This window comes from Pseudorasbora parva, chromosome 15 (assembly GCF_024679245.1).
Source record: "Pseudorasbora parva isolate DD20220531a chromosome 15, ASM2467924v1, whole genome shotgun sequence".
Taxonomy (NCBI): Eukaryota; Metazoa; Chordata; class Actinopteri; order Cypriniformes; family Gobionidae; genus Pseudorasbora; species Pseudorasbora parva.
Window position 1 is genome coordinate 45,877,429 of NC_090186.1, and position 24,861 is coordinate 45,902,289.

The following is a 24,861-nucleotide window of genomic DNA, read 5'->3' on the forward strand; positions in this document are numbered from 1 at the left end:
AATAAACATTCACATCTCGGACTGCAGAGCTCCAACTCGTTTGGTCCAGACTCGGGTCAGAACCGGATTAGAACCAGATCAGACTCGGGTCAGAACCGGATCAGAACCAGATCAGACTCGGGTCAGAACCAGATCAGACTCGGGTCAGAACCAGATCCGACTCGGGTCAGAACCGGATCAGAACCAGATCAGACTCGGGTCGATCCTCTGGGAGGCACTCACAGCACGGGTAGCTTTGGGTAAAAGCGTCTGCCAAATGCATAAATGTAATGAATGTTTTCACATCACAGTTTTGTACAATAACATGCAAATGAATCCCTTGAAGCCTTTGTGTAAATGTCCATGTGTTGTTATATTTATATAAATGTCCATATGTGAGCTAGCAGTGCACTTAATCGCCTAACATCCCATTTTAAAGGATCATTAAGAGACTCATCTGAACACCTAAACATATACGCATATTTAAATCCACATAAGCAGCAGTTCTGGTGAAAACTAGGTTTTAAAAGTAAGAAAACAGAGTCATTATTTCCGCGTTGTTCATCCAGTCGTCATACTAAAGGTGCAGATGAAGTCCGGGAGTGCAAACACAGGCTCAGAGACTGGTGTCGAACCCTCGGTCCGGAGACAGCCGATCAGGAACACAGCTGGAGCTCATCTGGCCTTTACAAGCAGCACAGTCCTGCACGAACTCCTGGACTTCCAGCGGCAGCCTCCGGAACTTGTCCTGGTATTCCTGGTCCAGCTCGCTCTGAAGCTGCAAAACACAAAGGCAGGTGAGCAGCTCTGGAAGCAGAAGGCTCTAGATCAGACTCTCTGCGCTTCAGACCGGGTTTATCTGTGGGTTTGAGGATCATTAGGATTGAGAACCTCTGATCTAGAGCGGCATCACAGTATCGGCATGCGAGAGAACATGAATAAACACAGGGATTAAAGGTCAAGATTAGAGACGATCTCAGAAGATCCACAAGCTTCATTACTTTAGTGTTAAAAGACTCATCTCACTCAGCGTCCTCAGAGAGAGCCGAATATCCTGTTTTTCTCCAGGCACAGACTCCCCTAGTGATTAAAGATGTCAGAATTGTATTCATTCTGACCCAATAATTGCTTTACTGCTTATTTGACTGGTTAACTACCCCGCTCGATCTCCAGGGAGCGGTGTAATTAAAGAAAGCACCACAGATGAATCGTGTCAAAGACTATGATTTCCAAACACTCGTGCTTGCGTGTGATCTGAGAGCGTCTCAGGTTTAGTGTGTTCATGCACTGGTTTGAGATGGTTAGGACAAGCCGGTAAGTGTGTAAAGTCCTTTATCAATGTAGAAAACAAACACAACACCAGCCATTTGCACACCCTGGTTTAGCATCTTCACCACAGGCCCGTCAGCTCAAAGGTCACCTTCTAGAAAATCATATTTTGAAGCGGCCAATGACAAGGCCAGATGGTCTCAGGCCGCCCGCACAAAGCCCGACCTACTTAGGGAAGGACATCTGCTGTCCCCCTGCTGGCCGAGACACAAAGGCCCGGGATTAAAGACGCCCGACTGTGTTTGACGCTAAGCTGCGACTCCTGCCAACCTTTCCCACCTCAGATGAGCCGCGTCTTTATCACCTGCGCTCGTGTGCAAACACAGGCCATCAAGACCACATTTGGGGATCGGGCAGACCGAAGTTGGCTTGTCTTTGGTATCTGGTCTTTCTATTCTGTCTTAGAGTTGATATGAATAATCCAAAAACATGAATGTATGGATATCTAGCCCATCTCACAGATCATACAGGATAAACAGATCCTTCATATAATCATATTCTTGTGTAATCGACGGGCCATCCTCAATAAACCTCTCTTGCGTGACACCTCAAACTTTAGAATATTCAGATCTAATATGATTTCTGACATGTAAGGTTCCCAATACACGGTGTGTTAATAGGCCAGAGGAGAACTGGCACCCCGACTGAGTCTGGTTTCTCTAAGGTTTATTTTTCTCCATCATGCCCTGATGGAGTTTTGGTTCCTTTGGTCGCCTTTGGCTTGGCTTGCTCAGTTGGGGACTAAATATCAAGTTTTCAACTAAATATCCAAATAAAATGAATTACTAAATTAACTGTATCAACTATATCACTGATATGCCCACATTGACACTATATAACAATTGAAATAAGCTGATAACATCACCATTGTTCTTTTATTCAGAACAACTGTACAGCCGAATGAAATTCTTTTGATTTTCCTGTTTAACACGGTGAAGCTGCTTTGAAACAATCGTCATTGTAAAACCGCGATATAAATAAAGTGGACTTGACACCCGTGTCTTATGAGGACCGGATTCACACGTTACTTTAAGAAGCCAGAAAGATTGGTTAAACACTCTCTCACACAGAATCTCTTCGAGCACAAGAGCTGAGAAACTCCTCAAGCCGAGCCCTGGAGTCAGCGGTGCGCCCCCGTTTCACCGACCCAAAGAGACCTGCAGATGAAAGCACGGCCCATTCTAGTTCTGTTCCCTCCCGACTCAGTTAAATATGTCTTTCCTCAAAAGACTCGTCATCTGTCAACAAACCACACTCACGTCCAATGCCAGCGCGCTCTTAAAGCGCTGCGGGAGGAGAATGACCTTCATCCACATCTGTCCTAATTCTGCTCCGCCATCGAGGGATGCGCCGCTTATGAAATCTAGATGAAATGCTCCCGTTTTACACTCGTCATGTAACCGCCCGCACACGCGTGTGTGTTCACGGTTTAAACACTAAAGTGAGTCTCGAGAGCATCTGAGCGCATCTTTATTCCTGAAGCTGATGGGGACAGGCGAGAGTTATTTGCAGCGGAGCGCTGGGGTTTGTTTGTGCTCCTCGGGTGTCTATCGAGTGACAGAACTTCCCCTGGCGAGAAACAGGAGGGTCGCGTGAATTATTAATGAAGAGCCGCTAGCATCAAACGCTGCAGCGCGAAGCCGACAGATCTCGCTCTGGCCATACACACACGACCCTTGACCTCAACACCAGACCTGATCTCACGGGTATATCTGAGCCAATAGCCAACAACACATTATAAGAGTCAACATTATACATGTTTCTTTATGCCAAAAATCATTAAGATATTAGATATTATCATGTTCCATGAAGATATTCTGTAAATGTCCTACCTTAAATATATCTATATAAATGTATTATTAGTAGTAATATGCATTGCTGAGGACTTCATTTGGACAACTTTAAAGAAGATTTTCTCAATATTTAGATTAATTTACACTCTCAGATCTTCAAATATTGTCCTAACAAATCACACATCAATGGCAGATTATTTATTTTAAAAAAGACCCTTATGACTGGTTTTGTGGTCCATGGTCACATATTATAAGATTTTTGGCATCACGTTATTTTACAAACAGGGACATGAAATATTGATCTAAGAAGAAACGGTTTTAAAATCATAAATAATTATCATCATAATATTCTTTTAATCATATAATCCATTACAGTGTAAAAACACTGGTTCTAGGAACAAGATGAACACTTGAACAATATCACCGTAGGTCTGTTAGCTCTTTCCCCGCCATCATTTTCACAAACATTTCATGGCGCACAGCATATTTTGCTGTATGAATATCTGAACATGCACTATATCAAAAGATCTGTTTTATTCTAGCTTCATTTATTCTTTTTTATCAACACTTTCGTTAGGCAACATTGTGAGCAAAACGCTGATAAAATGCCATCATGACCCTGATGGAGATTTGGTTCCTTGCCACCCTTGCCCTTGGCTAAGCTTGTTCAGTTGGGGACACTAAAATTTCAACTAAATATTCAACTAAATTTAATTACTAAACTAAATTAACTTTATCAACTATATCATTGATCTACCCACATTGACACTATAAGATCATTTAAATGAGCTGATGACATGACGGTTTCCTCCAGAGCGGCTGTACAGTCGAATCAGATTCTGCTGCAGTATTTTCCTGTTTAACACTGTGAAGCTGCTTTGAAACAATCGTTATTGTAAAAGCGCGATATACTGTAAATAAAGTTGACTTGACTTGTTTTTGTCAAAGTCTGTGTCAGTATGAGATTCAGAGGATGATCACACACAGATGAAGTCCATCATCACCCCAAAGCTTCAGTCCTAGAGCTCTTCAGTCACACTAGGCCGATCTGATTTATATGAAGATTAATGTTGATCGCATTATATTACATGTGCTTCAGCAATGCATCTATTGCTTGTTTCTGTTTCTTCTTCCCCTGTGTTTGATCAGAAGATTCTGCACTCTTTCAGAAGATGTGTATTAGCACCCCCTACAACATATCAGCGAAAACTTCCGTCAACGGCAGGGAAAGAGTTAATACTGACGTCCTAGATAACTGAGGCCGAGAGAGAGACATGAAGCATCTCAAATACCCGGAGTAGAGTGTTGCTATTGACGACGGTCATTATCGCCGAATAACTGACCTCGTAATGTCCCCAAAAAATGTATATTACCCATAAACACAACAACACGATCATAATATCCTCAACAGAGAATGAGATTTATGAGATGGCTGAATTATTCCTGAACTATCAAGTACTGAGAAACTGGTTATTCCAGGAGTTTCCCGGCTTTCTGTGTCGTGTGTCAGGCAGGAGATCAACACCTCTTACTGTGGCTATTATGGGGTTAACAGTGGGATGAATGTTGCCATGGCGACGGCACAGCTCTCTGTTTGTGAAGTCACAGGACTGTTCAGCGTGTGCAGCTTCATTCAACATCATCGCGTCTGCCACTGTCACAAAATTAGCATGAAAACCCAAACCTGTGTGTCCCCAATGACAGACTATTCACTACGCCAGAGTTTCTGATCTCTGGGCCTGGAGATCTGCCGCTTCAGGAGCGTTTGAGCTGAAATCTGCAGGAAACAGAGGCTGAAATCACCCTTACCATCATCCACCGTTCCCTACATTACTCCACTAATATAATCCACACGAGGGACTGAATGATCACGAGTTCAGTACAGTACGATTCGGGACCGCAAACACTTATACTAGGCGTGGTGTAGCAATCAAAGCCATTCTCATGTAAAGAAGAACACAGTAAACAGCATACGGTAGGGATACTCAATGGAACCGAGTCCATTTACTTTATATCAACACAGGGTCAGACATAAGACAAGATGCCAGTCATTACACATTTCATTTATTTATTTACAAAAAGTCTTAAAATCCCCTTATTAAAACAACACAGTTTTAGTGACTGTTCAAATTAGTCCAGTTTAGCGATGTCTTGGAGAGTAGCGAGCAGCGTTGCTGCCTAGCTGTTGCCAATGCCTAATTTTACAGAGGCAAAACTCATGAAAAACAGCCGTGGCTGAATTTCAGAATTATGTAAACAAGAAAAAAGTCATTTCGTAAAAATAATTATTCCGAGGTTAATGGTCCGCTAATGGTGCTAAACGCACATGATCGTTGCCTTAAAAGCTTAAAAAGGATCCTACAAACCGTATTCCTCAAATAAACGCCTGTAGTCAATTAAACGGCAGGCCTCTGATAGTGGTCAGCACGAACAAATAAAGGCCGGTCTCAAATAAACGCCGGGGGAAAATGTGTGGAAAATCTCCTAAATGCCTTTCATATGATGTGCATTCAAGTTCATCGTAATGTTAAGAATAGGGTTGTGTGAGTTCCTGCGAGTGCGACACACACTAATCCTACAGTAGTCTCTTCTAGAGTTACCGGTAACCTAAAACCTTTGTACGGGTGGCTCTGTAAACTAAATTGAGAATATAACTGATGCATTTATGCCATTTTAAATAGGCTACTGTAGTCTATGAGAGATTCAACGTCTGTGAAAATATCATGTCAGGCAGACCACAGAAATATTCACCTCTCGTCTTTTTTTATACGTCTCACTCTGCATTTAACCTAAAATACTTTATTTTGTACAAGAAAACAGAATAGGCTTCGAAATAAACTATGTTGATGAAATATTGTAAAGTGGTCATTTAAACTAGGCAACACGAAATATCGTTTAAAAACAATATGCAAAATCAAAATGGAATATCTCAGAGAAAATTGCATGCAACCTATTTGAAGCGTGGATGAGTAATTAGATGGGTCAGAAAAATAAAATTATAGTTTTTAAGTAAAAAAAAAAAAATGTAAAGCGACATAAAGTGCACAACTCTTCTTAAGTGAAGGGAAGCTTTTTTCCCTCGTGCAATGATAAATAGCCTAGCCTAGAAAGCACGGAGTCATTAATTGGGTTAGAAAAATAATGAAATTATAGTTTTTTTTAAGTAGAAAATAATATTTATGTAAAGAAATATATTAAATTAAAAAGTGCTTAAAAGTACACAACTCTTTTTAATGAAAGGAAGCTTTCCCCCTCACGTGCAACCTATTTAGAAAGCACTGTAGTAATTAGTTGGGTTAGTAAAATAACAAAATTATAGTTTACGTCTAAAAAATGTGTATGTAAAGAGATATAGTAAAATAAAAAGTGTTTAAAAGTGCACAACTATTGGCAAAGGGAAGGAAGCCTTTTTCCCTCACGCGCAATAGGCTATAGAAAGCGCAGATGCGTCATTAGTTGGGTTAGAAAGATAACTAAATCATAGTTTATAAATAGACAATAATTGTCACAGGGTGTTTTGGTGTAGGTTTCACGTTTCATGTTTTAAGGTTTTGATGCTCACTGTCATGTTTTGTCATGCACTTCCTGGTTTTGTCATGTGTTCCCTTGTCATGTGACTCTATGCCCTCATGTGTTCCTGCCTCGTGTTGTCATTGGTTAATGGGTTGATCGTTGTTCACAGGTGTCCTGTCTTGTCATTAGCTCTTGTGTATTAAGCCCTCGTGTTTGCCAGTCTTGGTCAGTTCTTGTATGTTGTAACCCAGTGTTGGTGAGTGGTTTGTCTAGTCAAGTTTATGTCAAGTTTGGATTTATGTTAAGTGTCAATAAACTGCACTTGGGTTCTCAACCTCGCCTCTTTAGTGGACAACCGTTACAATAATATTTATGTAAAGAGATATATTAAAATAAAAAGTGCTTAAAGCTGCTGTCCGTAACTTTTTTTGTGTTCAAGATTTACAAAAATTATATAATGAGAATGCACAACATGAATCCATTTTCCAAACATGTTTTTGTCTCACCCTGAATCATTATGGTACACTTATAATAAGTGTTTATATTGGGACTATTTCAGGCCAGACTGGTAGGAGCCGCTGCGGAGGAGCACAGTCCCTGCGTGATCCGCCATAGATCTAAACAGAGAGAAGTAGATCCGGCTGCAATGTTCTTCCGCAAGACGCATGCAGTTCTGTTTATTAACCACTAGAGTGCAACAAGTTACGGACTGTAGCTTTAAAAGTATACAACTCTTAAAGGGTTACTTCAGCGATTAGCATATGGCTTTGTATCAGTAGAAACCCTGGAGTATCTTCAAATGATCGTGTTCCCCCCTCATATCTCCCTGAGACAAGAGATTTATGCTTTTTATTTCTAGAAAAATTCCTTCTATGATGCAAATTGACGATATTTGCATCATAGGAGGAATGTTTGGCCAAAGGCTAAAGACTCCAGCCAGCAGAGGGAGCCATTTCCTCATGTTTAACACTCTCACATAGGGATGGAGATCACACTCACAGCTCAGCTCAGGCACTCATTTAAACGGAGCTATGCTGAGCAATGGAAGTCTTTTAACGTCTCAAATTCATTTCTATGAAAGTTAAGCTTGCAAAGGCCAGACTGAACTGGCGTTGTGACTGTATGCGGCGAGTGTAGTGGCGATTCCCTCAGCTCTCATCATGAGAGCTCATCAGCTCATTTATCTCACTCCTGCAGTCAGTGCTCAGTGCTGTGATACTCGCGCGGCGACTCGATCGTTATATTGAACACACACGTTCAGTTTTTAATTTGAGTGTCTTCTCCAACTCAGGCCCCGTCCGCACGGAGACGCCTTTAGCTGTACACGTATAAATGTTGTCCCGTATCAGCGTTTCGTCCGCACGGATCCGGCGTTTGGAAGCATGAATCCGATATTTTTCGAAACCGGGTCCCAAATTGGATAAATCTAAAAACGCTCATCTTCCGTCTTCGTGTGTGCAGCGAATCCGTATATTTTCTGAAACGGTGATGTCATCACACTCCGTCCAGCACGGGGAAGAGTTACGGGATAAAGCTCCGGCTCTGGGCATGAGCTCATCATTATCGCCTCAGTTAATGACCGTATCTGCAGTACTGTACGGGTGGGTTATGGGTCGGGTCGGGGTAGGCGTTAATAAAACACATCTGTTGAGCAGCACATGCGTTTATTGTTATTTTATTGTGAGATTTTGCCTCACCTCCGACCTCTGCTATACCCCTGCTAGCCACAACTCTTCTTCTCCGTGTTTAGTGTATTTCTGTGGCAGAATTACAGCGCCACACACTGGCCTGGCATGCAAACTACATCGTTTTTAGTGCGTTTTCGTAATCTCGTGTGGACGCAGACATTTCTTGAAATGAGGGGAAAAAAAGATCGTATTGGGAAAGCTCTGGCTTCGTGTGGACGGGCCTCAGTCACAGTGATCCAGTAGCGGTGGCGTTGGGAATGGCCTCAAAGGGCAGCGAAGCATTCTGGGAATTGTAGTCTTTCATACCCATGGGTCAAAGATACATTTTGTCTTTTCTCAGTCTAGAAGGCACCAAATTCAAAAATCATTTCACATTTCTACAACATTGATGACCCAGTTGAAATACAGATTCATCTTCCGAGCGATGAAGGACCCCTTTAAGTGGAAGGAAGCTTTTTTCCCGTCACGTGCAACCAATAGCCTTTAGAAAGCTGAGTCTGGTTAGTGGGCTAAAATAACCTCACATGTAACCTATATAAAAATGAAGCGCGGAATAAACATTTTACATTTTTCAAACAGTCTCAATGGTGGTTACCGATTAGGCTACAGTAATTCTGACCCAAATTGCTTTGTCACCTTTCTGGCTGTTGTTGTAAATGGTGATATGTTTACATGTTTCTTAAAAAATATATGACTTCTGTCCACTGGAACACTATCGCTTTTATTCAGTATTCATTTAAAACGGTTTATTTAAAGCAATTATTTTCCAAACAGATGGAATTAGAAATACAGGCCTGCTTCTAATAAAAGCCTGCTCCCTTCTGCAGTCCAGGTAAATAAAGGCCCCGCCTTCACTTGAGGAATTACAGTAATACATACCATAATATACACTTATTGATGTTTTTTCTTATGTAAGTTTTTTTATGATTTATAGTTAATGATAGTGAACACAAGGTTAACCATGGAAAGTCAAATCTATAGTTAATGCATTAGATATAGAAATGGGTTAGAGAGAGATGGTGAGTTAGAAATGTTTACCCTTAGTGTGTGTGTGTGTGTGTGTGTGTGTGTGTGTGTGTCAACTGCTACATAAACTAATGTAAATATGTGCAGTTAGATAACCTTACAATAACAGTAAAGCTACAGGCATTGCTCATGGTTAGTTCATGTTAACTAATGCATTAACTAAAGTTAACTAACCCAACCTTATTGTAACGTGTTACCAAGGGAATTTACATTATATCACATCACAGAATTTACAACGTTTAAGTGAATCATCTATGCATTTGAATGGCACTTTTTCTTCTTGTTTCAGTGTGAACATACAAATTGCACTTCCATTAATATGATTTTTATTTATACCACAAAATGGCGTAGAACAGTGCAGACGTGTGTGACGAGGCGCTGAAGTTTATGAAACATTGCGAAGGGAATGTGAGGCGTGCAGTGTGTGTGTGTGTGTGTGTGTGCGTGTGTGTGTGTGTGTGTGTGTGTATGTGTGTGTGTGTGTGTATGTGCGTGCGTGCGTGTGTGTGTGTGTGTGTGTGTGTGTGTGTGTGTGTGTGTGTGTGTGTGTGTGTGTGTGTGTGTGTGCGTGCGTGTGTGTGTGCGTGTGTGTGTATGTGCGTGTGTGTGTGTGTGTGCGCGTGTGTGTGTGTATGTGCGTGCGTGCGTGCGTGTGTGTGTGTGTGTGTGTGTGTGTGTGTGTGTGTGTGTGTGTGTGTGTGTATGTGTGTGTGTGTGTGTGTGTGTATGTGTGTGTGTGTGTGTGTGTGTGTGTATGTGTGTGTGTGTGTGTGTGTGTGTGTGTGTGTGTGTGTGTGTGTGTGTGTGTATGTGTGTGTGTGTGTGTGTGTGTATGTGTGTGTGTGTGTGTATGTGTGTGTGTGTGTATGTGTGTGTGTGTGTGTGTGTGTGAGATCCCGTGAGCCGGAGGTGCGACAGCAAACGCCGGATCTATTTAAACATCCACACGTGTCTCAGCAGTGTGTCCTGATTCACATGCACTGCCGGCCCGTAGAATGAATAGTGCGAGTAATGATCACACTGAAAATCCCAAAAAGAGAAAAGTGCTCTTTGAATGCCTGGATGATGGATTACGTCAGCTTTATTTATACAGCACTAAAGTCAGATTGTTTCAAAGCAGCTTCAGGAAGATAATGCAACAGAATTTGAGATGATACTGCTCTAGTGAGCCTTCTGCATGATCGGGAGGAAGAGCATGGACCTGTCTTGGATTTCTTTTTAAATTGGTGTGAAAAATCAAGTCTTCTCCTAAAAGCCTCCAAAAGTAAGGAGATGGTTATTGATTTTAGAGGGAGAGAACAGGACATAACCCATATTACATCAATAAATGGCAAACACATACAATTATTAACACACTATAATACCTTGGCATAGTTTTAGACCATAAGCTTAAAGGGAATGAGTGGACTGATTAGACTGTAGGTTACCACAGAGGTTGTATTTCTTAAAGAAATCATTGTCTTTTAATGTCCATAGTAGACTGCTTGTGTTGTTTCATGAGGCTTTTATTGAAAGGGTTATGCCATTTTGTGTGAGCTGCTGGTACGGTAATGCTTCAGTCTCAGAAGAAATCATTACGGAAGGTAGTGTCATTGTCAAGTTATCTGTTAGGACTCATATTGGCGAGTATAGAGAGCATATACGAAGCCAAAGTGCCGAATAAAGCCAGCATTATTGTGCATGATAACAGGCATCCTTTACATTATACTGTTGATGACTAGACGACGGCATTGTGTTCCCAGACGTACAAAAATCAGGTCCAAACTATCTTTTATTCCCCAAGCCATCAAGTATTTAAATTCATCTTCTAATGTCAACTGATGGTCATCTAATATTGTCATTTCGATTTATCTGATTATTAAATCTTAAGTCAGATTGATTTTTTGTAAGAAAAATGTATTGTTTGTAAATGCCAATGTGAAATTTTAAATATCTGTGAGTTTGCTGCTCATGGACTTTCCTTACGGGAATAAAATAAAACTAACTAACTGTTCAGTTTACCCTAAGGTGTTTCTCAGGGAACAGAACAGAACCAAACCGCCAGTGCCAACTGTATGCTAACAGCCAATCAATCATCTTTGACGATAGTGATCCTGACACGGACCTGTAATTCATAATTCATAATCATAACCACTCCGTGTTCAAGCGTTGGCCAGAGGAGAACTGAGCGACTGAGTCTGGATTATTCTCCCGAGGGTTTTCCTCCAGTCTGCCCCTGATGGAGTCGTCTCTGGACTCTTAATAACCAATCAGTGTTATTGATCTGGATGAGGAGATCAGAGCTGCTGTAGAGATGAATGAACTCGTCTAATAATTGATGATCGTGACCACAGAACTGACTTCAGCTCAACAACAGCCCAACCGCATCCTTTCCTGTTATCCCTGAGAACCGGCTGAAAAAGTCTGTGCTGTATAAAGCACTGGAGATGATAATAAAGTGACTGTAAGAGCATCATTTGGGACTCGATGAGGAGATCGAGCCCATACAGGCGGCTGTAGGTTACACTAGCTGTCCGTTTGCAGACCTAATCTCTGAGTCTGAGATGTTCTGCAGGTCTCTGAAGACCCAGGATGCTTATAGCTGTCCATTAGAGCCTGATCCAAGGCATAAAAATAGGTCAGGACTCTCTCTCTCTCTCTCTCTCTCTCTCTCTCTCTCTCTCTCTCTCTCTCTCTCATTTCAGAGGACATTTCAGCTTCGTCCTGGTTACTTTAACTTCAAACCAGTTCCTGATCAAACACCAGCCCATGTTTAGATTGGGATCGCTCGCGTGTGTGGTGTTGAACCTGTGACAGCGGCTGTGAAACAGATTAAAGAGTAACTAGAATAACTCCTATAATCACGAGTCCTTCATCATCATCTTCTTCAGTCTCTCGTCTGATGTGTTAAACTGCCCAACGACGCCCTCTAGTGGAGCTGAGCTGATAAAGCTGCAGAGCATCTCCTGCCAATGCCAGTGTCATTATGGGTTTACAGTCTGACCTGCGACCTCTTCCCAGACCAGACTATATAAAGCAGTGAAGACGTTCATGATGTCTGCGCAGATCAAAGATGTTTCTCTTAAAGTAGCAGTTGAGTTCACCACAAAACAATACACATTTCTGCATCATTTACTCTTGTCATTCAAGCCTGTTTGACTTTCTGCTGTCCAACACAAAAGAAGATATTTTGAGTAATTCTCTGCCCATATGATGAAGATCAATCATCTTATATTTTATTTTGTGCTTCTGTTTAAGTGACATGAGAGTGAATGATGACGGAATGATGATTTCTGATCACTAACAAAATGCAAGAATATAAAAATTCAGATGAGGACAAATGCATGCTTTATATTACCATTAGAACCAGACAGTCTCTCTCTCTCTCTCTCACACACACACACGCGCACGCACGCACGTTGATTTGTGTGGTTTACAGGGACTCTCCATAGGCGTAATTGATTTTATACTGTACAAACCGTATTTTCTATCCCCTTACACTGCCCCTAAATCTACCCAACACACACACACACACACACACACACACACACACACACACACACACACACACACACACACACACACACACACACACACACACACACACACACACACACACACACACACACACACACACACACACACACACGAAACATTCTGCATTTTTACTTTCTCAAAAAAACATCTTTTAGTATGTTTTTAAAGCTATTTGATATGTCCTCATAAACCACATTTATAGTGTAATACCCAGTGTCAGTGTCCTCATAAACCACATAAACAGGCACACACACACGCACACACACACGCACACACAGAGAGAAGCTGGTTATTGGCGGACAGGCGGATGAGGCTGGCATGATCCAGAGTTTTTGTGTTAATTTCAGCGGCTCAGAAACGGGATGTCTGAATGTTTGTGATGAACTGAATTCTGGGATGCAGCGTCTCTTACCTTCCAGTTCCTGTGAGCCGTCCTCCTAAAATAACAGCGACAGTGAGGAGACACAAACACCGCAGCTCAACACGTGTGTGTGTGTGTGTGTGTGTTTCTGCAGTGCTCTAAACTTCCTCTGTGATCCGAACATGTCAATAAACCATTAATGGTAAAGGCTGTGAAACGAGTCGTACCTTCGGTTTGTCATCCAGGATTTGCTGTCGAATATCTTTATGTTTTTCCAGCAGTCTCTCCAGTCGTTTGGCCTGAGCGTCTTCCAGCTGGAAAACACACACATACACATGCTTCAGACATGTTCCAGTACACGCAATCTGCATGTGAACCCTAAGAGCTAACCATTAACTAGCCATAACTAACACCACATCTATAACCCAACCCCTTTCATTCCTAAATCTAACTCTGATTGGCTAGATCAGCACTTCTCTAAAGTGTCCTTTGAAGAAAAAATGAATCATGTTCACAGTTGATATGAAAATCCTGATGGCTGTGATTGGGCCACTGCTGATCATGTGACTGATATTCAGAGGGTGTGATATTGATTGAACTCTAAGCCCCAATGTAATGAAGTTCTTTGTTCAGGGAAGAATGTGGGAACTGGCAAACATTTAAAAGACTTCAATAAATAAATAAAGAAAAACGCCTCATGAGAGGACTCACTCGCTCCGCCACCTCGCCACACTCAATAATCCAGAAACTCACACTGACTGGATTAATATTCACACACAATCTTGCCACTTTGACTATTTTTGCAACAAATCTATTGAATGAACGATTCAAGACTGTAAACGACTACAATCACTAGAAGCTCAAGACCGGCTTCACACGGTGATCACAGCATCAGTCCGTGTGAGAAACTATCACATTACATCTATCACATTACATTCAATACTTCTGGCTATATAGTGTACTTTCTGAATCTTAAAACTGAAATCCTATCAAAACCTTTAGATGTATCTGAAGTCTCTCAATTTTTATCTCCATTTGCACAAAAACATCTGCTGTGTCTGTAATGGGAACACGGATCATAAAACATAAACAGCAGTGAATTCTGAACAGTAGAGCGTGTCATTCTGGTGTTATAGAGACACAATGTACAAGCACTGGGTTAAAATGACTAGTGTTGAGGAAGAATGATTGATTTGAGGTGTGAAAAGTGTTGGGGGGGTTGGATATGAAATTCCAAAGGAAGAGAGAACTGGGAGAGAAAGTGAGTGAAATATTGAGAAATGTGCCCTAGAAACGGTCAGTTGTTATTTGGCGCCACCTACAGGTGTAACCGTGAAACTGCAGGAAGAGTCATTATGGTAGCTAATCATTCACAGCACACAACATGAGGTTTATCCTTCATTTGAAATGTTGCTCTCTATTAATGAAAGGCTGTAATGACTGCGTTTACCAGCAGGGGTCAACTAACCCTAACCCTGACCCTTGACCCTGAGCCTGATAACCAGCGTCCACTCACCCGTCGGATGGACTGCACCACCTCATTCACGTGTGATCTGTTCATCTCCATCTTCCTCCTAAAGAACAGGATGATTTGACATGTCAGTGTCACGCAGAGACTACAGATGGTGGTGTGTAGGAGAGCATTAAACACTGACCCCAGTCATCACACACAGATCATTGTTTGGTAAGACTGTAGATTATGGTCTGCTGTAAACAGAATACTGACTATAAGTAACGGTGCAACTTACTCTACTAACACCTAACCCTACTAATACTCTAGCGAGAGTTGAAATAAAGCGTAAGATGCTGTTCAAGCCGAACTCTGATCTCCAGGTGGAGATGTTGATCACGTCTAACGTCACGCGATCCGTATTAAAGCCACTCACTCGTCAGTCAGAGTTTTCTCCAGCGTTCTGGCTTCATGGAACTTCTCCTGTCGTCTCTTGTCCATCCTTTTCTTCAAGTCTTTGTTTTCTCTACAGAAAATGAAATCAGAATCGTTCAAAATAAGATATTTGTAACCAGATGACATCAGGCAAAAGCAGAGAGAAATTTCTCAGAATATCTTCTTTAAAAAAAGAAAGTCTTTGAGCGCCATGAGTGAAGGACGGTGATGTTGACTTACTTCTCACACAGATCTTTGAGTTTCTTCAGCTGGTTACTCTGACACTCTTCGGCCACCGCCGCCAGCTTCTCCACCAGCTACAGACAGAGAGAAACACAACGTGTGTGTGAGCGACACCGATACACACCAACACCAGACACATCGGCTGAAGCACAGGGTGTGTGTGAGTGACACCGATACACACCAACACCAAACACATCGGCTGAAGTACAGGGTGTGTGTGAGCGACACCGATACACACCAACACCAGACACATCGGCTGAAACACAACGTGTGTGTGAGCGACACCGATACACACCAACACCAGACACATCGGCTGAAGCACAGGGTGTGTGTGAGTGACACCGATACACACCAACACCAAACACATCAGCTGAAGCACAGGGTTTGTGTGAGTGACACCGATACACACCAACACCAAACACATCAGCTGAAGCACAGGGTTTGTGTGAGTGACACCGATACACACCAACACCAGACACATCGGCTGAAGAATCATAAACCCTGCCCTTCTTTCCTTTCCTGATAACCTGTTGCATTCGGATGTACAGTATTGTTCAAAATAATAGCAGTACAATGTGACTAACCAGAATAATCAAGGTTTTTAGTATATTTTTTATTGCTACGTGGCAAACAAGTTACCAGTAGGTTCAGTAGATTGTCAGAAAACAAATGAGACCCAGCATTCATGATATGCGCGCTCTTAAGGCTGTGCAATTGGGCAATTAGTTGAAAGGGGTGTGTTCAAAAAAATAGCAGTGTGGCATTCAATCACTGAGGTCATCAATTTTGTGAAGAAACAGGTGTGAATCAGGTGGCCCCTATTTAAGGATGAAGCCAACACTTGTTGAACATGCATTTGAAAGCTGAGGAAAATGGGTCGTTCAAGACATTGTTCAGAAGAACAGCGTACTTTGATTAAAAAGTTGATTAGAGAGGGGAAAACCTATAAAGAGGTGCAAAAAATGATAGGCTGTTCAGCTAAAATGATCTCCAATGCCTTAAAATGGAGAGCAAAACCAGAGAGACGTGGAAGAAAACGGAAGACAACCATCAAAATGGATAGAAGAATAACCAGAATGGCAAAGGCTCAGCCAATGATCACCTCCAGGATGATCAAAGACAGTCTGGAGTTACCTGTAAGTACTGTGACAGTTAGAAGACGTCTGTGTGAAGCTAATCTATTTTCAAGAATCCCCCGCAAAGTCCCTCTGTTAAAAAAAAGGCATGTGCAGAAGAGGTTACAATTTGCCAAAGAACACATCAACTGGCCTAAAGAGAAATGGAGGAACATTTTGTGGACTGATGAGAGTAAAATTGTTCTTTTTGGGTCCAAGGGCCACAGGCAGTTTGTGAGACGACCCCCAAACTCTGAATTCAAGCCACAGTACACAGTGAAGACAGTGAAGCATGGAGGTGCAAGCATCATGATATGGGCATGTTTCTCCTACTATGGTGTTGGGCCTATTTATCGCATACCAGGGATCATGGATCAGTTTGCATATGTTAAAATACTTGAAGAGGTCATGTTGCCCTATGCTGAAGAGGACATGCCCTTGAAACGGTTGTTTCAACAAGACAATGACCCAAAACACACTAGTAAACGGGCAAAGTCTTGGTTCCAAACCAACAAAATTAATGTTATGGAGTGGCCAGCCCAATCTCCAGACCTTAATCCAATTGAGAACTTGTGGGGTGATATCAAAAATGCTGTTTCTGAAGCAAAACCAAGAAATGTGAATGAATTGTGGAATGTTGTTAAAGAATCATGGAGTGGAATAACAGCTGAGAGGTGCCACAAGTTGGTTGACTCCATGCCACACAGATGTCAAGCAGTTTTAAAAAACTGTGGTCATACAACTAACTATTAGTTTAGTGATTCACAGGATTGCTAAATCCCAGAAAAAAAAATGTTTGTACAAAATAGTTTTGAGTTTGTACAGTCAAAGGTAGACACTGCTATTTTTTTGAACACACCCCTTTCAACTAATTGCCCAATTGCACAGCCTTAAGAGCGTGCATATCATGAATGCTGGGTCTTGTTTGTTTTCTGACAATCTACTGAACCTACTGGTAACTTGTTTGCCACGTAGCAATAAAAAATATACTAAAAACCTTGATTATTCTGGTTAGTCACATTGTACTGCTATTATTTTGAACAATACTGTACGTCATGATCTGTAACTTCCTCGCTTTCATCATAGCACTGACACGTTTATTAAATAAAAAAGTACAGAGGATTCTACATGATATCTCCATATTGGCTCAATGTTAAAGCATTATAGACAGTACACTGCAAAACACGATGCTCTTCTACAGCGCTTCTGTCTTGAGTCTTGTCCACTGAAAAATTTATCAAAATGAAATGAGATTATGATTAAAAAAAGATTTTAAAAATCTGCCAATAGGGTCAAAAAAACTTAGACAGGATTATTTGCATTGACAGATATTTATTCTTGTTTTAAACACAAACACACTTCATTTTTAAACATTTTAAACTCAATATCTTCAGTCGATTCTCTTCTCCAGGAAATGTGTCTTGTTGTAAGAATGTTTAGATGTTTGTTCTGTAAAACGAGACAGAAACATTGGAAGAGCAGAGTGTTTGCAGTGTGTATTGTGAAAGCGCTGTACAGATAAATGAGTTGACTGTCAGTGTGAGTGTGTGAACAGCTTGTTTCAGCGCAGTGATGTTTGTTGAACGCTTCATTAAACACTCATTAGAAACAGTCAGCAGTTCTACTGCATGATGAAAACCCTCACAAACATGGGCTGTGTTCACACTAACCCTAACCCTAATGTGATGAAGGTTAGATGAAGCGTCCAGAGCAGTGCACTGACCCTGTGTGTGCAGCGATTCACAAACCAAACCCTTCTTTAAAGCTGCACTCCGTAAGTTTGCCTCTGTCGCCATCTCTGTTTGAAACCTGCCATTGCAGCTATTTGTTGAATTATTATCTTTACATGGGTTGTGAGTGGGCACGGATGAATCTCATGTTGAGGAGTGTGTGTGGCTGTCATTCATTTTCAATATCTTTAAGTATGACCAAAGTAAGATGAACAAGTAACAACAAGTAAATAATCTGTCTGCCACTTTAGTTCTGGCCGAAGCGTTATAATAAACGGTGATTAAATCTAATGATCGCTTAGCTCATAAACATATCCAAATAAAATGTATTAATTTGGTCATATTTAATTCTATAAACTATCCAAATTAAACTAGCCAAATCAAAATTTGTTGCAATATTGTCCTGTTTAACACTAAAGCTGCTTTGAAACAATCGTGATTGTAAAAGTGCTATATAAATAAAGTTGATTGATTGATTGATTGATTGATTGATTGATTGATTGATTGATTAGCTCATATCACATCAAACCATGCAAATTATTATTATACTTTGTCCTCAGATTGTTAATGTTAACAACATCAGCATTCCGTGACTGTGTGTATTTAGTGTGGGTTAGCGTTACCTGTAGATTTCAGTTTCTCTACAGTCTAACCTCTTCTTGTGATGAATCTCCAGTCGCCACTGATCATTTTCGTTCTGGATTATAAAACGCCATCAACATTATACGTCTAATTATTCCAGCTGCTGTGGGAAAAGGCTATGAATGCTCAGCTTCCTCACATGCGATAGACTGTTGGTGAACTCCTTCGTTATGTGTACAGACGTGACCAAAAGCGGAAACCCACCATTACCATTCCAACTATAACATTACTACAAGCTGAACTTTGTGGATCGGGCTACGATAAGGAGATCGCGTTGGACACTGGCTGATTATGCACTTGCTCATATTGATTTTGGATCATTTTTAACCAATAAAAGTTATGGACTGCAGTTTTAATCATATGCTGAAAGATCCACAAATGACAATTTACCAAAGATGTGTTTTGTGTTGTGTGCGAGTGAATGTTGTTAAGACAGATGTGTGTGTACGGGTTGGCCTGCACATCCCAGTCCCGTTTCCCCCTGCAGTGTTACCAGCCGGACGTGCTCTCTCTTGAGGTACTTCTCGCTGTAGAACTGCTCCTGTCTCAGCGTGAGGAGCTGCTGCTGCTGCGTCTCCTTCAGCTCGCTCAGCTTCTGACACCTCTCCTGTTCCAGCGCCATCAGAGCCAGATCACAGCCGCTCCTGCAGGGACACCAGCGTCAGAACCGGCCCAGCCCAGACCTCACCTCTTCTACAGAACCAGCCCAGCCCAGCCCAGCCCAGCCCAGACCTCACCTCTTCTACAGAACCAGCCCAGCCCAGACCTCACCTCTTCTACAGAACCAGCCCAGCCCAGCCCAGACCTCACCTCTTCTACAGAACCAGCCCAGCCCAGCCCAGACCTCACCTCTTCTACAGAACCAGCCCAGCCCAGCCCAGACCTCACCTCTTCTACAGAACCAGCCCAGCCCAGCCCAGACCTCACCTCTTCTACAGAACCAGCCCAGCCCAGACCTCACCTCTTCTACAGAACCAGCCCAGCCCAGACCAGACCTCACCTCTTCTACAGAACCGGCCCAGCCCAGCCCAGCCCAGACCTCACCTCTTCTACAGAACCAGCCCAGCCCAGACCTCACCTCTTCTACAGAACCGGCCCAGCCCAGCCCAGCCCAGCCCAGACCTTACCTCTTCTACAGAACCGGCCCAGCCCAAACCTCACCTCTTCTACAGAACCGGCCCAGGCCAGCCCAGACCTCACCTCTTCTACAGAACCAGCCCAGGCCAGCCCAGACCTCACCTCTTCTACAGAACCAGCCCAGGCCAGCGAACCAGCCCAGACCTCACCTCTTCTACAGAACCGGCCCAGCCCAGACCTCACCTCTTCTGCAGGGCTGACCGGCGCCGCAGGAACTCGCTCTGCTGCTGCTTCTGTGTGGACGCGTGTTCGCTGATCAGCTCGCTGGTTTTCTTGTTGTGTTTCTTCATGAGCTCCTTTAACTCTTTATACTGCCTCCTCTGCTCCCTCGAATAACTCTTCAGCTGTTTCAGTTCATCTACAGTCTGAGTGTCCACCTCTGTCAAACACACACACACGTTAGGGACTTTCCATAGGTGTAATGGGTTTTACACTGCACAAACTGTACATTCTATCCCCCTACACTGCCCCTGCCCCTAAACCTAACATCTCACACACACACATGCACGCACGCACGCACGCACACGCACAGCTTCTACCCTTGCCTCTGCCCCTACCCCTGCCCCTAAACCTACCCATCTCACGCACGCACGCACGCACTCACGCAATCACGGTAAGTTTATTTATATAGCACATTCCATACACAATGGCAATTCAAAGTGGTTTACATAGAAATTAATTAAAATAGTGATAACATGTATTAGAAATAAGAATACCATGTGTAAGAAATAAAATAAAAACAAGGACAATAATAGTCCTCCCTGCTGGTGATGAAAGCATGAACCAGTTTCTCTAAGTCTTGCCTGGAGACAAAGCATCTAATTCTTGCAATATTTTTCAGATGATAGTAAGCTGATTTAGTTATTGCTTTGACATGACTACTGAAACTCAGGTCTGACTCCAAAATCACACCAAGATTCCTGACATGATTTTTTGTTATTAGACCTTTAGCCTCAAGAAATGCGTTCACCTAGCCTGACAAGCCAGACCCACATCAAGATGTTTGGTCTGTAAACTCACCATTGACAGCTCAATCCGAGGGGTGGGATAAACGGTTGTCTTTCAAACTCCCTCTGCATGCGATAGGATAGCACTACAACCAACCAGAGCAATGAAGGTGAAGAAGAGCTAGTTGGAAGATTAAACTTTTGCCGTATCCGGATGGCAAAACTCAGAATACATCTAAACTTCTTAAGAATGCCTCCCAATCATCCCCCTCTCCTGATTGGCTTCATCACTCTGTCTCCTCTCCACCAGTCAGCTGGTGTGTGGTGGGCGTTCTGGCGCAATATGGCTGCCAGGTGGATGCTGCACATTGGTGGTGGCTGAGGAGATCCCCACTTCTATGTAAAGCGCTTTGAGTACCCAGAAAAGCGCTATATAAATGTAACTAATTATTAATTATTTAATATTAACTTCATCAATGCATTTGCACAGGGAGCCAATTGCGCTGTAGTCATTAGGTGATAGTGCTAAGTAGATTTGGGTGTCGTCAGCATAGCTGTGGTAAGCAGTTTTGTTATTTTTCATTATTTGGCTCAGTGGCAGCATATATAGGTTAAACAGGAGTGGTGCTAGAATTGACCCTTGTGGGACTCCGCATGTCATGGATGTCCACTCAGACTTATGGTCTCCTATACTCACATAATAACCTCTCCCTTCTAAGACCTGAACCATTTGAGGACCATCCCAGAAAGCTCAACCCAGTTTTCCAGCCTGTCTAGAAGTATGGTGTGGTCAACAGTGTCAAATGCAGCACTGAGGTCCAGTAAAACCAGAATTGGTGTAAGAATTTCAGTGTAAGAATTTGTTCAGCAGATTGAAAACAACTTTTTCAGTAATCTTGCCTATGAAGGGGAGATTTGAGATTGGTCTGTAGCTGCTCAATATGGAGTTATCCAGATTTCTCTCTTTCAGAAGAGGCTTAACTATTGCAGTTTTAAGGGAGTTTGGAAAAGTCCCATAGAGAAGTGAAGAGTTTGCCACTTCTAGGAGATCTGCTTCTAAACTGTTAAACACAATTTTGAAAAAAGAAGTGGGGAGTGTGTCACGGGCACAGGTTGATGTTTTAAGGTGCTGTACTGTGTCTTATAAAATTTTACCGTCAATTGTTTCGAAATCAGACATAGTAATTTTCTGAGGTTTTGGTCTGATCTGTCTGACCCCAGAGCAACTCAAGGATGTGCTCGCTGCATTTGCTGTCTGAGAGCATTTCACTAGGAATTTGACTTCACTAGGGGTTTGTTAGTCTCTCTACAGTAGCAAAACGAGTGCATGTGTTGTTTATGTTTCTGTTTATAATATTTGATAAGAAGGTCTGTCTAGCTTTGCCTAGTTCTACATTAAAAGCATGAAGGGTGTCTTTATAGATGTTATAATGGACCCAAGTTTTGTCTTCCGCCACTTGCGTTCAAATTTCCTGCATTGTCTTTTTAAACTTACCCATCACAGGAAACATTCTGCATTTTTACATTTTCCAAAAAACATAATTTAGTGTGTTTATAAATCAATTTACATTGTGGAGACCACTGGCTGGTGATCTCAGGTTTATATTGCATTGTGGGGTCCCCACAATGCAATATAAACAAGTACACACACACACACACACACACACACACACACACACGTTGGTCTATGTGGTTTACAGGGACTCTCCATAGGCGTAATGGTTTTTATACTGTACAAACCGTATTTTCTATCCCCTTACACTGCCCCTACCCCTAACCCTACCCATCACACACACACACACACACACACACACACACACACACACACACACACACACACACACACACACACACACACACACACACACACACACACACACACACACACACACACGTTGGTCTATGTGGTTTACAGGGACTCTCCATAGGCGTAATGGTTTTTATACTGTACAAACCGTATTTTCTATCCCCTTACACTGCCCCTACCCCTAACCCTACCCATCACACACACACACACACACACACACACACACACACACACACACACACACACACACACACACACACACACACACACACACACACACACACACACACACACACACACACACACACACACAGCCCCTAAACCTACCCATCACAGGACACATTCTGCATTTTTACTTTCTCAAAAAAACATCATTTAGTATGTTTTTAAGGCCATTTGAATTATGAGGACATTTGATATGTCCTCATAAACCACATTTATAGTGTAATACCAGTGTAATACCCATGTAGTTATACAAATTTGTGTCCTCATAAACCACATAAACAGGCTCACACACACACACACACACACACACACACACACACAAAAACACTATGTATTGCATAAAGCACTGGAGGATCTGTGTGTGAAAGGAGCTGAAGGTTCTCTGGTGATCTGATCATTTGACCCACTAAACCATGAAATACAGCATCTCCGTACCTGTTAAAACACTCAGAACGATGTCCTCTGGGCGCACAGCCGGTCTGCCTGAGCCTGAAACACACAGAGAAAGTTCGGTGAGCTGCTGATGGTACCGCGGGGTGGAAGCCGGTGATAGAGCGGCACACACCTGAGGATGGCGTATGCTGACTGACCACGGAGGGCTTGGGCGAGATGCTGACGTGGTTCAGCCCGTTCTCTGCGGCAGGGGTCGGGTCAGTCGTGACCTCTGACACCACTTCTCCAACTCCATTCACCTGCAGACCAATGAAAAACATCAAGATCTGAGCATGAACTGAATCATGAACGCAGGATGGGTCATTCAGTCAGGGCCGGTGTTTGCTATAGGCCAGCTAGGCGGTTGCCTAGGGCGACAATTGTGTTAGGGGCGCGAGCGCGCTCTAGTGCCGCCCATTACTTCCCATTAAGCATTGAATCAGAACAAGCGAAATACAACATAATGTTTATTAAACATGGTCATCATAGGGCGACCCCTCAGCCACACGTTTAATTACTTATCAACCTGATTAATAGATTGAATTGATGGTGATTATTGATTATTAGTTCAGGCGCTAGGTCAGGCAAGTGCTCATCTTGCACGTTCATCAAAAATGAGGCGTCTAAACCCGCGGGTGTACAGGGACGGAAAAAGAGAAAGAAAGAAAGAAAGAAAGAAAGAAAGAAAGAAAGAAAGAAAGAAAGAAAGAAAGAAAGAAAGAAAGAAAGAAAGAAAGAAAGAAAGAAAGAAAGAAAGAAAGAAAGAAAAAAAATCAAAAGAAAGCCCAGTATAGAGGTTAGTCTTCTTATCTCAGCCAATAAGTTGTCAAACAAAATAAAATGACTTTGTATTATCAATATTATCAACTAATATTTATTTTATAAATATTATTAATATCGTCACTAAGCTATCACTTGCTAGTTTTCTACGTATTACTACGTATTGCAAACATAACTTCACTGACAATAATCTACAATAACCTATGGATGTAATTTAAATATCAAAAGTCCAGTTCGTAATAAATATGGATAATATGCATGTTAGTTATGAAAAGTACAAACGCTCTCTACAGGAGTGTCGGAAGCAAATAAAAAGTGGGGTCTGTCTCTCTCTCTTTTTTTTGTGCAAAACTCCATCTCGTCGAGGTCAACCAAAGAGCTAGAGCCGGCCCTGCATTCAGTTATGGCGACTGCAGAATAATACTTACTAATTTTATAGAACTCATAATGAACAAATGAAGAACAAGAAACTAATATATAGTATAATATATAATATGTTTTTTTATGGCCTTTTCTGGAAGCTCCACATCCTGGAGTGTCTGCTGAGCCGTGTCAATTGGTGTCTCCTCTGAATTTGCCTCACTGGCACGACATGCTCAAAACCCGTCTTCGGCGCAATAATTCCAATCTTTCATGTATTCATACTCTTGTGTAATCGACGCACCATCCCATCATTTATTTCCAAATAAATCTGTCTCTTCCGTTATACCCTG

General features: G+C 42.2%; 1 protein-coding gene across 5 annotated transcripts in view; it reads right to left on the reverse strand.

The window, feature by feature from the left end:
- Positions 1–172: 172 nt before the first annotated feature.
- Positions 173–24,861, reverse strand: part of plcb1l (phospholipase C beta 1-like) — a 140,993-nt gene continuing 116,304 nt past the window's right edge. For 4 of the 5 annotated variants that reach the window (XM_067418424.1, XM_067418422.1, XM_067418426.1 and 1 more), the window contains 9 exons: positions 23,502–23,628; positions 23,372–23,425; positions 20,141–20,336; positions 19,314–19,464; positions 15,331–15,407; positions 15,092–15,181; positions 14,722–14,779; positions 13,433–13,519; positions 173–757 (listed from right to left, as the gene is read on the reverse strand). In XM_067418424.1, the coding sequence (XP_067274525.1) occupies positions 596–757; positions 13,433–13,519; positions 14,722–14,779; positions 15,092–15,181; positions 15,331–15,407; positions 19,314–19,464; positions 20,141–20,336; positions 23,372–23,425; positions 23,502–23,628 (1,002 nt within the window). In that variant the 3' untranslated portion in view covers positions 173–595. Of the gene's footprint in view, positions 758–13,256; positions 13,282–13,432; positions 13,520–14,721; positions 14,780–15,091; positions 15,182–15,330; positions 15,408–19,313; positions 19,465–20,140; positions 20,337–23,371; positions 23,426–23,501; positions 23,629–24,861 lie in introns of all 5 variants that reach the window. The other variant, XM_067418423.1, reaches the window with a different exon arrangement.